The sequence below is a fragment of the Papio anubis genome, chromosome 14 (assembly GCF_008728515.1).
Source record: "Papio anubis isolate 15944 chromosome 14, Panubis1.0, whole genome shotgun sequence".
Classification (NCBI taxonomy): domain Eukaryota; kingdom Metazoa; phylum Chordata; class Mammalia; order Primates; family Cercopithecidae; genus Papio; species Papio anubis.
In genome coordinates, this window is record NC_044989.1 from 104036004 (window position 1) to 104050825 (window position 14822).

The 14822-nt window shown below is 44.6% G+C and overlaps 1 protein-coding gene and 1 non-coding gene across 2 annotated transcripts in view; one reads left to right on the top strand and one right to left on the bottom strand.

Moving 5' to 3' along the window:
- The window catches only part of KIAA1211L (KIAA1211 like), a 78335-nt gene extending 77070 nt beyond the window's left edge, over nt 1-1265 (top strand). Inside the window, exon 11 of the mRNA XM_031655466.1 lies at nt 442-1265. Within this exon, the coding sequence (XP_031511326.1) occupies nt 442-581 (140 nt within the window). The 3' untranslated portion in view covers nt 582-1265. The remainder of the gene's footprint in view (nt 1-441) is intronic.
- A 12183-nt stretch (nt 1266-13448) lies between these two features.
- LOC116270471 lies at nt 13449-13587 on the bottom strand. Its single transcript, XR_004178498.1, has one exon. It is a non-coding gene; the product is annotated as a U4 spliceosomal RNA (small nuclear RNA).
- Between the last annotated feature and the right edge of the window lie 1235 nt (nt 13588-14822).

Genomic DNA, 14822 nt, shown 5'->3' on the forward strand with positions numbered 1-14822 from the left:
ACACATACATACATATATATACACAAATATACATATATATACGAAAATGCATATATATGGAAATTTATATATTTTTTTAATTGTGGTAAAGGCACATGACAGAATTTACCATCTTAGCCATTTTTAAGTGAACAGTTCAGTAGTGTTAAGTAGACGGACACTGTTGTGCAGCCCATCTGTAGAGCTCCTGCCATTTTATTTCCAAAGTCTCTCTCACCTCATTGCATTGCCAGAATTGTTTGAACTTGTTCGTAAGTCTTTTTATCACATAAATGACATATTTTGGGCCCAAATCTTTCTTGCATGTTCACATATTATTGAATTTTCTGTTCGAGAACACAGTTAAGACCTCGATGTCTATTTCAAGAAACGCAAGAGGCTTAAGGGAAAATCCGAAGTCGCTGCTCATGTTTCTGTTTGTTTTGTCTCCCTTCCAAGCAGCTCAGTCTGCAGTGATGATGGAGAAGGAATTGCATCAGCTGAAGAGAGCCAGTTATGCCAGTACAGATCAGCCATCCTGGATGGAACTTGCCAGAAAGAAATCTCAAGCCTGGAGTGACATGCCCCAGATTATCAAATAGGTGGGCAGTGTGCTGATAAAGCATGTCCACTACCCTGACAAGCCACTTAGTTAAAAAACTGCCAGTATATTGTGGCAAACAGACCGTGAAACTTAAAGATTGATTTTATCATCAAGTTATGACGAACTTGGGGAAGAGGAAGGAACCAGGCAAAACAAAGAGGATCAACACACAGCCATACTCCTGGGCCAGAGGGCCCAGAAACAAGAACAACACTGAAAGATCCAGGAACCAGTTCCTGTGCCCAAAGGTACGTGTGTCTTTTAGAATTCCCTTGATGAAGAAGCCTCAGACAAGAAAGAAGACAGAAATGAAGTTGGACGCGTAAGTAGGACACCCAGCAAAGGCCAGAAGAGAAGCCCTTCTAGGAGAAGGGACATTTGTGCTTCCAGCTGAGATCAGCCCATGTCTCTGGTCGCTGTCTTGCCTGTGGATCCTGTCTTCTCTCATGTTTACTACGAGGCATGACATTCATGGCAAAACAGAGATGCCGTTTCCAAGAGCAGCTATAAAACAATCTGTTTTCCTAAAGACAGCCACTCTGAGAAGGAGATGAAGGAACATGGCAGGGTTCATCAATTCATAGACTGTTTCCAAAAATAATTTTTAAACTTTTCCACTAGGCATCTGTGTCTTTAACCACTGCACAATGCATTGCCTGTTTAATAAAAGGTTTCAAACATGCCTCTGTTCTAAGTGTAAATGTCTTTTCTCCTCAGATTTAGAGAACATCCTCCAGTGCTGAGTTTGCGTCATACATGCCTCATTTAAAATTCTGAATTGGGTTAATTGTGGAGTTTGAGTTTTTGAGGGTTTTTTTCCCCCCCCAGTGAGAATTTTGAAGACAGACAGTAATGTAGGGTTTTAACTCTTTTCAACTATTTAGTACGACATACTGAATATATAAAAATTCCTTAGAAGTTATCATTCTTGAGCATCTAATCAATGGAACCTGCATATTTCTGTTGAAAGCTGGGTTGCTAGTGCATCAGCCAGTCTGACCCCTGAATGTGGAATGTGGAAAAACCAGGCAGAAGGAAAACATATTTGAAATCTCAGAATTGTCTTGGTTATAGAATGCCTCTTTACTGTTTAAAACAGTTCCAATTTGTTCCTTTGAACAAGGTAGTCTCCATGGGAATACGTATAGCTGGGGGCATTTAGCCATCAGAATCAGTAAAACTTCATGATATACTATAATTTGATTTTATATACCCTAGGGCCTTGCTACTTTTATTGTATTTTCCATCTTCATGAATATTATTTTTCTAGCTGTTAGTACTACACAAGTTGATTGAGCCTACCTTTATTCAGAAAGTCCTGGGTCAGTTTTTTTCCCAACCAAATTGATTTACTGATTGCATTCTCTTAGAGAACGTCAATACTGAATTCCATGGTGAATATGCTCTAACACAAGAACTCCATCCATCTAGCCTTGCTCCCAAAGCCAAGGCGTCTGTGAATTGTTTTAACTGGCAAAAATCATGTTGGCTATTATTAACCCCAAACCATCATTTCTCCTTAGCAGGTGATTTCAGATGAACCATTTTGAGGCAGCAGATTTCCAAATACTGCAAGATCAAAAGTATTTGGTTTGGTTTTGTTCAAGCAGATGCTGATATTCTCTGTGGATTTGAGGACTTGGTTTAATTCTCTCTGACGCCTGGTGAGTTAGAAGGGTGCCATTTTTAGGACACTGGGAGAATTCACTAGGTTGTGGCCCTGCAGTTGCCACTTTCAGCGTGGAGATGGTGACCCTTCTGTCATAACCAGCTGAGACGTTGGCCGAAATTTGGCGATGTCGGGAAGTCCAGAGTGGCAGCAGAGATGGTAAAAGCCTGCAAGGAATTACCAGCCCTAGTTTTCCTAAGAAGAAAGACGGGGGAGCAATTCCTGAACCAGCTGCTGCTCTGTATTTCATAGTAATTTAGAATCCTCTGCACAGTCCTTTGAGGGTAAGTACTTATGTCCACTTTGCAGGTGAGGAAACTGAGGCACATTGAGGCTAAGATCCTATAGCAGGTATGAACATGGAAAGTGACTCCAAGGCCCATGCTTTTAAACACTACCCTCGAGTAACATCCCCATTTTTATGTTTTATTTATTTTATTTTATGGACAGAGTCTCGCTCTGCCCCCAGGCTGGAGTGTGGTGGAGCAATCTCAGCTCACTGCAGCCTTTAGCTCTTGGGCTCAAGCGGTCCTCCCGCCTCAGCCTTCCAAGTAGCTGAGACAACAGATGTGATGTGCACCACACCTGGCTAATCTTCTGGTTTTTTTTTTAGAGACGGGGTCTCACTATGTTACCTAGGCTGGTCTTGAACTCCTGGGCTCAAGCGATCCTCCTGCCTCAGCCTCCCAGAGTGTGGGATTACAGGTATGAGCCACTCCACCCAGCCAATATCCCCATTTTTAAAAAGCATTGGTGCAGCAAATCACTTGAGGTTAAGAGTTTGAGACCAGCACGGTCAACATGGTGAAACCCCATCTCTACTAAAAATTAAAAAAAATTAGCTGGGCGTGGTGGCATGTGCCTGTAATCCCAGCTACTCAGGAGGCTGAGGCAGGAGAATTGCTTGAACTCGGGAGGTGGAGGTTGCAGTGAGCCAAGGTCGCACCACTGCACTCCAGCCTGGGTGACAGAGCGAGACTCCATCTCAGAAAAAAAAAAAAATTTAAATAAAAAGCACTGGTGCAGTGGCGAATCTGTGGCCTCAAAGACAACCCAGACATGAGAGCACTGAACTTGACCTTGGGGGCTTCTATGTCCTAGGGACACCTCTTCTTTTAATTCCTTAGACAGAGTGGAAAAGGGGAGGGCAGGCGTTTGTAATTTTTAATCGTAAGCATCTGCCTTAACTATGTGGTATTTTCATTCATTCCTTCACCTCATTCAGGTGACGCTTTAGTGCCTGCATTCTGTGAGGGCCTAGGGACAACTGATGAACAAACAAGTAACAGGCTAACCTTGTGCCACACCTGTCTTATTTGGGTATGGTGGGGGGACAATAAATAAATACAAAACATACCAAAAAACCCCAAGTAAAAATAGCAGTAAGTTCAATGGCGAGCCTAAAACAGAAGGTCTTGGTCATGCCGGAAGGACTACGTGAGACTGGGTAGTTAGTGAAAGGTTTACTGGAGGTGATCTAATTATAAAAATGGTCATGGTGGCCTGGTCTAAGGTAATGCTGGAGGTGGAGAGAAGCAGATGGATTCAAACCACAATTTAAAGGTAGCGTCAGGCCAGGTGCGGTGGCTCATGCCTGTAATCCCAACACTTTGGGAGGCTGCTGAGGAGGGTGGATCACCTGAGGTCAGGAGTTTGAGACCAGCCTGGCCAACATGGTAAAACCCTGTCTCTACTAAAAATACAAAAAAAAAAAAGAAAAAATTAGCCTGTTGTGGTGGTGCACGTCTATAATCCCAGCTACTAGGAAGGCTGAGGCAGGAGAATCACTTAAACCTGGGAGGTAGAGGTTACAGTGAACTGAGATCGCCCCACTGCACTCCAGCCTGGGCAACAGAATGAGACTCCCTCTCAAAAATAAAGTTAGCATCAAATCCAGCATGCAGTTGGGTTTGACATGGTTGGTGTGAGAAGGAAAGGGTGGAGGTAGAGATGACACCTAGATTTTTGGTTGGAGCTTCTGGGTGAGTCGTGGTAACACGGAAATGGATGTGGAGGGTGAGATTCACAGAAAGGAGTTCAATTTGGACATCTTAAATCTGAGATTCCCGTTAGACATCTCAGTGGAAATATCAAGTTGTACAATTGCAGGTCATCAGCATTTGGATAGGATGGGAAGTCAGGGGTCTAGACAAGGGAGAGCAGGGTGGCAGGATTGATCCTAGGACACTCCTGCACTAGGGATCTAGAGTTGTCGAAAGGGTCTGTGAAGGAAAAGGGAAAGCAAAAGTGAGGCGAGAAAAAGTGTTGGAAAGAAGAGGGAAGAATCAGCTGTGTAAGACGAACCCGCTGAGAGGGGACTCCGCTGAGAGTGGAATCTGCTGAGAGTGAGATCCACTGAGAGTGGGACCTGCTGAGTGGGACTCACTGAGATTTGGACCCGCTGAGAGTGGGATCTGCTGAGAGTGGAATCTGCTGAGAGCGAGATCAGCTGAGAGTGGGACCGGCTGAGTGGGACTCACTGAGATTTGGACCCGCTGAGAGTGGGATCTGCTGAGAGTGGGACCCGCTGAGAGTGGAATCTGCTGAGAGTGGGATCTGCTGAGAGTGGGATCCGCTGAGAGTGGGACCTGCTGAGTGGGACTCACTGAGATTTGGACCTGCTGAGATTTGAACTCATGAGAGGGACTGGAAGGGAGAGTGGGATTCAAGGAGAGTGGACCAGGACCCAAATGAGTATTTGGGACTCATGAAGAGGGGGTCCACTGAGATTTGGGACCTCATGAAGAGTGGGGGTTCACTGAGAGTGGACTCACAGTGGGACCTGCTGAGTGGGACCAAGCAGAGTGGAATTAAGTGGTCTCATGAAGGGACGAAGGAGAGTGGGACCATGGAGAGAGTGGACGGCGGAGTGGGGATCTCATGAGGGATTCGGAGAGTGGGACCCGGGACGGAATGGCTGAGAGATTTGCTGGGAGGGGGACCAAAGGAGAGTGGACGGGAAGAGTGGGGACAAAGGAGTGGAAGTGGACCCGCTGGAGAGTGACCTGCTGAGAAATCTCGCTGAAGTGGAGAAAGTGGGATCTGCTGGAGAAAGTGGGATCGCTGGGAGTGGGACCTGCTGGGAGAAAGGGATCCGCCGAGAGTGGGATCTGCTGAGAGTACTGGGTTACAGTGGGACCCGCTGAGAGTGGGATCTGCTGAGAGTGGGATCTGCTGAGAGTGGGACCTGCTGAGAGTGGGATCCGCTGAGAGTGGGACCTGCTGAGTGGGACTCACTGAGAGATTGGGACTCAACAAGTGGACCCATGAGTGGGATCTGGCATGAACGCGGGGATTCAAGGAGAGTGGGACTCGTTGAGTGGACCCGCCATGAGGTTCACAAAGGAGAGTGGGATCTGCTGAGAGGGATCTGCTGAGAGTGGGACCCGGGCTGAGTGGGACCGCCGAGAGGATCTGCTGAGAGGACCCGGAGGGGATCTGCCAAGAGTGGGATCTGCTGAGAGTGGGACCGGCTGAGAGTGGGATCTGCTGAGAGTGGGATCTGAGAGATCCAACTAGATGAGAACAAGAGCAGCCATTGGCTTGGGAACCCAAAAGTCACAAATGACTTGACAAGGGCCCTTCCCATGGACAAGTGGGGGTGGAGGTATAGGTAGAGTAGGTCAAAGCTGGCCAGCCTGTAGCTACATCAGCTATAACCAACTTCCAAGAAATTTTACTCATACGTGAATAGGAGCAGAAGAAATGGCAGTAGCTGGGGGGCAAGAGAAGGTTTTCCTATTCATTTGCTACAAGAGCAGGTTTACATGTGAATAGGAATAGACTTGTAGGAGAGAAGGGAAAATTGCTGAAGCAGGTCTTTCTGAAGCACACCTCGCCGTCCAGAGATTCAGACAAGGAAGAAGCACCCACACTTGCAGGCTGCTTTTGTGGTTCCCGGCAATAGGAGCCCCACGTTTTGATCCAGCTGATAAGGGGGAGCCACTGTAACGATGACATGGTCATGTGCTTGCCCTGGCTACATGGGAACACTGGCCCATTTTCCTTACCGTGGCTTGAGTGTTAGTGCTGAGCTTTGGTATTCAGGCAGAAGGGTGTGTGATGTTATTTGGGTGTACAGCGCTCTGACAGCCCATATATATGATAGATACCCAGGAGTCTCCTTTCCCCTGAAGAGCAAGGTAAAAATCAACTTGGATGCCATCAGATTCTATGCTTGGGAAATGCAAAGCTTTGCCCCTGGTTCCTGGGTCTTCTATTTCTACCGTCTCCTTTGCACTTGGGACTTGTGCGTTCTTGGAAGTTTTGCTCTCTTTTCCCAGAACTTGGCCCCTTCAGCAGTCTGCAGAAGAACTCCATGCATATCTGCATTCTGTGTCTTTGTCAAACCCATTAAATAATTGGGACTGGGGTCACAAGGAGGGGACGCATCCTGAGGGACATGGCCCTCCCTAGCTTCCTAGTCCCACAGCTCCACCTCCCTAGCAGGACAAATTTCCCTTGGTTGTCTCAGGCACATCAGGCCTGCCTTGAGCTCTCCCTCATACACCACGCCAAGCAGCTTAACAGAGAATATCTTCAGAACAAAAGGAGTCATCCCACTGAGGAGAATGTCATGAGTAAAATGTTCTCCACCTCATTCAAGGCTATGCTTTGATAAGTGCTTAAAACCACTAGCCACAGGATCTGTGGTTCTTGTGATTCCATCCATCCTGAGTTGCCACACTTCTCAAAAGAAAAAAAAATCCATCTTATAGGACTGACAATGCAAACAGCCCTGAAGAGAGTCCTCCTCCATACCCCATCCAGGTTTGGATAAGCCTCTCCCTGAGACCGTCACCGTTTCTGACTCGGGTGAGGCTGCCCACCTGAGGACAACCCAGGCGTCCTTGTGCACACTTCAGAGGGGCTGCTCGTCTATTTCATAGGCAGAGAGTCATTGAGAAGAAGAAAAAACGGAGAAAATAGAGGTACCCCTGACATTTTGAGAAAAATGCAACCAGGGAGGTGGGCTCTAGATTCGCATCACTGTTAAATGGAAAACTGGGGAAGAAAAAAAATTCAAAGACAGCAATTATTATATTAGATTCTAGGGGAAAAAGACAGGAAAATAATTTCTATAGAGGAGGTTTGAAATGGAAATAGTTTAGGCATTTCAAAGTATGTCCCCACATGCTGTGGCAGTCCTCTGTTCAACGTGTGGAGTTAATTCCCCTTCCCTTGAGTGCGGGAGAGTGCTCACTTCTAACTGCGGAACAGTTAGCAGATGGGAAGATGTGTGCTGTCTGAAGCTAGGCCATGAAAGACACCGCTGCGTTTGCGTGCATGTTCTTGGACCATTCGCTCTGAAGGAAGTCAGTCCCTGGATCTCGAGGACACTCAGGCAGCCTGTGGAGATGCCCACACAGCTCCTTCCCATGGCCAGCAAGCTGGTGCTGGTGGCTGAGGCCTCCCGCCAGCCAAGTGGATGAATTGCCTTGGAATGGGCCCCACCAGCCCCTGTCAAGCCTTCAGAAGCCTGCAGCCCAGTTGACACACTGACAGCAGCCTCATGAGAAATCCCAGGTCAGACTGCCTGGCGAGGCTGCTCCCAAATCTTGACCCACTGAAACTGCATGTATTATTAAGTCAGCACGACTGGGGATAATTTGTTACACAACAGCAGGTTTTTCATATTATTTTTCTGTATCTTGAAGTGAAAAATCCCTGCTTGTTTTAAAGTTAACATTTTAGCTGGGGTTAAGAATATAAGCGTAAGCACAGTGTGAGAAAATGTTATTTAACACCTCCCGAACGGCAGGCTGTCTCAGGCTGTGAGCAGAGATAGCTGGAGGCATACCTCGAACACCTGTGGTCCCCTCGCATGGTATGGAGTGGCTCTGGAAGCGGATGCCCAGTTGGGAACCGCATCGCCAGCCTCAGCCCCCTCCCACCCAACACACACATCTGCCTAGGCCTATAATCAAGTCCTGGCTTGTGGAATGTAGGCGGAAGTGATACGCACCCCCTACACAAATCCTTAACTTCCAGAGAGGGTTCGTGTGAGGACAACCAGGATGGCAGGCGAGAAAGTCTCCTGTGGGTGAGACTTCACAGAAGCGAGAGGCTTAGCTCAGAGAAACCAGGGGAGGGAGGAGAGGTTTTGACAGCAGCTGTTGGAAGGAAGGAGGAAGAGAAAGTGGACTCATTCTGTATAACGCCACAGGGAACAAACCAGGACCATAAATGAATGTTCGAGAGAAAGAAAAGTATTAACTATGAGAGCTGTTCAGTGCAGGACAGGATATCCAGTCAGGAGTGAGCTCTCTGGCACCTGAGGGGGCAGGCTGCAGGAGGACCTCACCCCTCCAGGATGCTGTATGGATCCTCGCCCTCAGAGGAAGTCTGAACTGAGCGGCGTCCCCAGCCTGGAGCCACTCTGCATCTAGAATGACAACAGGTACCATCTAAGGCAGGGGCATTTTACATAGTCCTCTTCTTACTATTCATTACCAAGAAGTAATCATTCAGAAAGTCCCCCAAGTAGGCTTTTATGTAGAATGTCATTGTCCAGAATGCTTTGACAGCTTTTTATTACCAGAAGGCAGCTCTTCTGGGCCCTGTACACATCGGCTCCCCCAGCCCCACCCCTGAGCCCTTCAGTTGGTTCTGTTGAACTCCTGTGCGGAGGGAAATATTTATCCCTTGATCAATGGAAATAATCTCTGGTGAACAGGTGTTTTGGGGTCAAATAGCAGAAACAATGCAGGCTGAACACATGTGTTGGGTGACAGCACAGGTGTGGTTGACATTTGCTTTCTATGCACTGTCTAGCTTCCTTCCATGCTTCTCTATTGGGAAATTATCCTTATTCGCATGGAAAGAAAAGAGAGATGTGTGTGATTTCCAGAAGGTGCATAGAAACAGCAGCGGCCAGGCTTGTGGTTAGGGTGTGCCCCAGGAGCCCAGCCTCTCCAGAGAGCACCCTGAAGGTGTGCAGGCAGGCTAGAGGCCTCCAGACCTGCAGGTCTTGTAGCCTGAGTGGCCCTCCCTGCCAAATGTCCAGTGTGACAGCTGCTATTCCACTTGCAGAAAAACTGAAATTCAACATCGAGCTCACGATCCAGAAAGAACAAGTTGCGCCTGAAAGATTTCCCATGGGAATAAGAATTCTGCCATCAGACTTAGGATAATGCAAAATTGCTGCAGAGACAAAGGAAACTGGAAGCAAATCACTAAGGAGTCCTTTAGACAAAATAAATCCAATCTTTCAGGAGCAGAAGCCTTTATATTTAGATTCTCCATCTCTCCCAAGGAGCGGGCGGAGGGATTGTTTTCATCACCACTTACCCCTGCCGCCCCACTTACCATCTCATCTATAAGGATCAGGTGCTTCCGCCAGTGCGGGCTGCCCAGGCTCCCACGAGGCAGAGCAGGAGGCAGTGGCTGGACGCCCGCCATAACGCTGGGTGTAGGGCCGCCCACCGGAGCCTCTGCCTCAAATTACCCTGTCCACTCAGAGCACTGTCCACCAGTGGTGCTGAAATGAGGAGTTTACAAAGGATATAGGGCTGGGCACTAAACTCTCAGTGGCCAAGATCAGAGCCGGCTTTCCTGGCACTGGCTAGAGACAGATGTGTCTTGGATCAATGGGGATCCTGAATGTGACTGCAGGGGACCTGGATCCCAGCAGTTGCTGCCCTTACAGGCAACAGTTCCGTGTATCCACTGGACACCTCTGCTCTGGCCATCGCAGGGTTTCAGAGCTTTCTTCTCTCTATGATCTCTTCCCATGGGATGCCGGGCTTCAGAGTTAAACTATAGGCTCAATTGGGTCCCTCAAAATTCATATGTGGAAGTTTTAAACCTAATGCCTCAGAATTGGCTGTATTTGGAGATAGGGTCTTTAAAGAGGTAATCAAAGTAGAATGAAGTCACTAGTGTGGGCCCTAATCCAGGATGACTGGTGTACCAAGAAGAAAAGGAGATTAGGACACAGACACACACTGAAGGAAGACCAGATGAAGACAGAGATGGCCATCTACAAGCCAAGGAAAGGCCTCAGAAAAAAACCAACCCTGCTGACACCTTGATTTTTGACTTTCAGCCTCTAGAATTATGAAAAAAATAATTTATCTTGTTTAAGCTGCCCAGTCTGGGATACTGTGTTATGGCAGTCCTGATAAACTAACGTACAAGTCTAGTGTGGTCTACATTTAGGATTGGGGTTGCCTCTCTAGGTCTGGGCTAGGAGAGGTGACTTCTTGGGCCCCACCAACTCTAAGCCTTTGTGGTCAGCCACAAATAAGGCCAGCTTATTTTTGATACTTAAGGCAGGTGGATCACGAGGTCAGGAGTTCCAGTTCAGCCTGGCCAACATGGCGAAACCTTGTCTCTACCAAAAATACAACAATTAGCCGGCATGGTGGTGCATGCCTATAATCCCAGCTACTCCAGAGGCTGAGGCATGAGAATCTCTTGAACCTGGGAGGTGGAGATTGCAGTAAGCTGAGATCGTGCCACTGTACTCCAGCCTGGGTGACAGGGCGAGACTGTCTCCAAAAACAAAAAGGAAAGAAAGAGAAAGAATCATCTTCCATTTTTAGTTCTCTTCGCTCTCCCTAGTTTCCGATACCTTCAGTCCCTGTGCCCCTCCCTCCTTCTTAGGACATTGCTTTGAGTCAGTCTGCAGAAGGCTACAGTCTTCATTTGCGAGGCACTCACCAGCCCCGGCAATGCCATCTTTTACTTTACACCCAGTCAATCGCCAGTATGGTGGTGCACCTGGTACACAGTAGGTGTCTAGCTAATGTCTGTTGAAAGGATTAATAAACAAGGTAATTAGCTACATGAATGTTTCCATGCAGTATTTCTTAGTGGGAGTGGAAGAGCAGCAGAGATGGAAAGAAGGAGACAGGTAAAAGAAAAGAGGAACTTTGTTTCAAACTATCCAAACCTGCTCTTCTCGGCTACAGATCAGACCACAACTACCTGTTACATGGAATATTGCCTTTACATGGGCATTCTGTGGCCCAAAATATGGCAAATGTTCTTGGCTAATTAATGTTCCATGTACACTTGAGAAATGCTGTTGTTGGGCGAAAAGTCCTATAAATGTTAATCAGATCCAATTGGTTGGTCGTGTTGTTTGTGTCATTTGTATCCTTACTGATTTTTCTGCCTACTTGTTCCATCATTTACTGAAAGAGGAGTGTTGAACTCTCAGACTGCAGTTGTGGATTTCTCTATTTCTCCTTCCAAATCTGTTAGTTTTTGTCTTGTGTATTTTGAAGCCTCTGTGGTTAGGTGCGAACACGTAGAGAACTGTTATGTCTTCTTGGAGAATTGACCCTTTATTACTATATAATGCCTCTATTCCTGATTATCTTCCTTGTTCTTAAGTTTACTTTAAAATTAATACAGCTACTCCAACTTTCTTTTGGCTGGTGTTTGCATAGTGTACATTTCTCCAGCTATTTCCTTTTTTTATTTTTTACTTGTAAAGACGAGATTTTGCCATGTTGGCCAGGCTGGTCTCAAACTCCTGGCCGCAAGTGATCTGCCTGCCTTGGCCTCCCAAAGTGCTGGGATTACAGGCATGAGCCACCGTGTCCAGCCTCCATCCATTTACTTTTAATCTATGTATGTCTTATCTTTAAAGTGGGTTTATTGTAGACAGTATGAAGTTGAGGCATGCTTTTTTATTCAGTCATAGTCTTTTAATTGGCATGTTTAGATCATTCATATTTTAAATGGTTATTGATATGGTTAGATTTAAATTTACCATGTTACTAGTTGTTTTCTATTTGTTCTATTTGTTGTTTGTTCCTTTTTTCTCTTTTACAACCTTCTCTGTGTTTATTTTTCTATTATTTTATTTTATTTTGAGAGTATCTCACTCTGCCATTTAATCTGGAGTGCAGTAGCTCAATCACAGCTCGCTGCAGCCTCAACCTCTGAGGTACAAGCAATCCTCCCACCTCAGCCTCTCAAACTACAGGTATGTGCCATCATGCTAATTTTATTTTCATAGGTAGAGTCTTCCTATGTTGCCCAGACCAGAAGTATATTTTATGATTCAATTTTATCACTTCTATTAATATATCAATATTGAATATCCCCTCTATTAAAGTATTTCTATCACTCCATTTTATCTCATTTATGCTTTAAAAACAGTTTTAGTGGTTGCTCTAGCATTTAAAATATACATTTTAAAATAATCTGAGTATGCCTTCAAATAACATTATGCAATTCCACAGTTATTGTAAGGGTTTTATAAAAATGTATTTCCAATTCTTCCTTCCCGTTTCTTGTGCCTTGTTTGCCATACATTTCACTTTTCCGTATGTTATAAACACATATTCTATTGTTACTGTGTTTGCTTTTAACAGTTATCTTTTAGAGGAAATATAAATAAAGAAAAAATGTTTTACTTTGCTTTTATTTATTTCATTTCTGATGCTCTTTTGACTTTTATCATATTCCTTCTCCCTAAAGATCTACCTTTATTTTTATTTATTTATTTATTTTTTTGAGATAGAATCTTGCTCTGTCACCCAGGCTGGAGTGCAGTCATGCGATCTCTGCTCACTGCAAGCCCTCCTGGGTTCACGCCATTCTCCTGCCTCAGCCTCCCAAGTAGCTGGGACTACAGGCACCTGCCACCAGGCCCGGCTAATTTTTTTTGTATTTTTAGTACAGACAGAGTTTCACTATGTTAGCCAGGATGGTCTCGATCTCCTGACATTGTGATCTGCCCGTCTTGGCCTCCCAAAGTGCTGGGATTACAGGCATGAACCACTGCACCCGGCCTAAAGATCTACCTTTAATATTTATGGTAGAGTAGGTTTACTGGCAATGAATTTCCTCAATCTCTGTCTGCCTGAGAAGGTTTTCACTTCTCATATCTTTTTAAGGATATTCTAAGTAGGTATAGAAGTTTGGATTGCCAGCCTTTTTTTTTTTTTGTTCTTCATTTAGTACTTTAAAGATGTTAATCCATTGTCTTCTGGTTTGCATGGTTTCTGACAGAAGTCTGTTGTAATTCTTATCCTTGTTCCTCAATAGATAGCATGTTTAGTTTCTCTGATCACCTTCAAGAGTTTCTCTTTGTCTTTGAGTTGCAGCAATTTACACATGATATGTCTAGGTATGTTTGTTTCTTTGTTTTTGGTATTTATCCTGCTGGTGTGCTCTGGTATTCTTAAGTCTTTGATTCTGTGTCTCTAGCTAAGTTTTTAACTATAAAGTTCAGTGTCTGTACAGACTGTCAAAAATTGCCAGTGCTGACTATATTTCAAGTCATCATGGTGGAGTATTAGGAAAAGTTTTCAGTTAGCAATAATCACACCTCAGATAAACCTCATTGGCTATGATACTGCCACTGCATAAAGCTCTGTCACTAATTTTCAAAAGTTTCCAGCCACTATTTTTCTCAGATATGTTTTCTGCCCAATTTTCTCTTTCTTCTTCTTCTGGAATTCCAATTATGCTTATATTAGACTGTCTGATATTTCTGATATTGTCCTACAGTTCTTGGATTATCTGTACTGTCTTGAGATTTTTTTTGCTTTATTCCCCTTTGCATTTTATTTTGGGTAATATGTTTAAGTTTACTTATTCTTTACTCAGCTCTATCAATTATACTGATGGGCCCGTCAAAAGCACATCTCATCTCCATTACTGTGTTTTGTTTCTAGTATTTCCATTTGATTCTTTATAATGGTTTCCATTTCTCTGCTGAAATTGCCTATCTGGTCTTTCATGCTGTCTACCTTTTCCTTTAGGTCCTTTAACATATTAATCATAATTAATGTCTGATAGCTCCAACATCTGTGTCATATGTGAGTCTGGTCCCAATGGTTGCTTCATCTCTTTAGACTGTGTTTTTCATGGTTTTTTGTATGCCACATTTTTGTTGTTGCTATTGAGAGCTGGAAATAGTAAATAAAACAATATGGTGAATATTCCAGTTCCAGGATCAAATGCATGTGACTAGAGACAATTTAGGAATGAAAAGAAGTTATGTGGAGGTTTCTATAACCTAGAGTTCAAGTCTACAGTGGTTTGGAAATGGGCTTTGAAAAGTGGGCAGTTTAGACTTTCCCCCCACTTTAATTTTTTTTTGAATCAGCATAAAGCATACATATGGGTTTGTTTGTTTGTTTGTTTAATCCTAGTCTATAGCAGAGGTCAGCAAATTTTTTCTTAAAAGGCCAAATGACAAATATTTAAGCTATGTGGTCTCTGTCACTACTACCCAACTCTGCCATTATTAACACAAAGTCAACCATACACTCATACATCCACATACTTATACAAATGAGTGTGACTATGTTCCAATAAAACTTTATTTACAAAAGAGGCAGCCAGCCTGTGCGTCATAGTTAACTGATTCCTGAGCTATAGAATAATATTAAATGAGCAAAGCCTTGCTCTCCATAAAGCAGTCCCGCTCTCCAGGATAATCACATTTAACTATTTTCTGTATTCTTTGGGTGGATGCACATATAATTCTGGGTAATACAGGCTTATAACTCTATTTCTTGATATATTAATCTATTGAGACTCCCTCACCCAACCATGAAACATGAGAAAATTTCCTCCCAGCACTTTGGGAGCCTGAAGCAG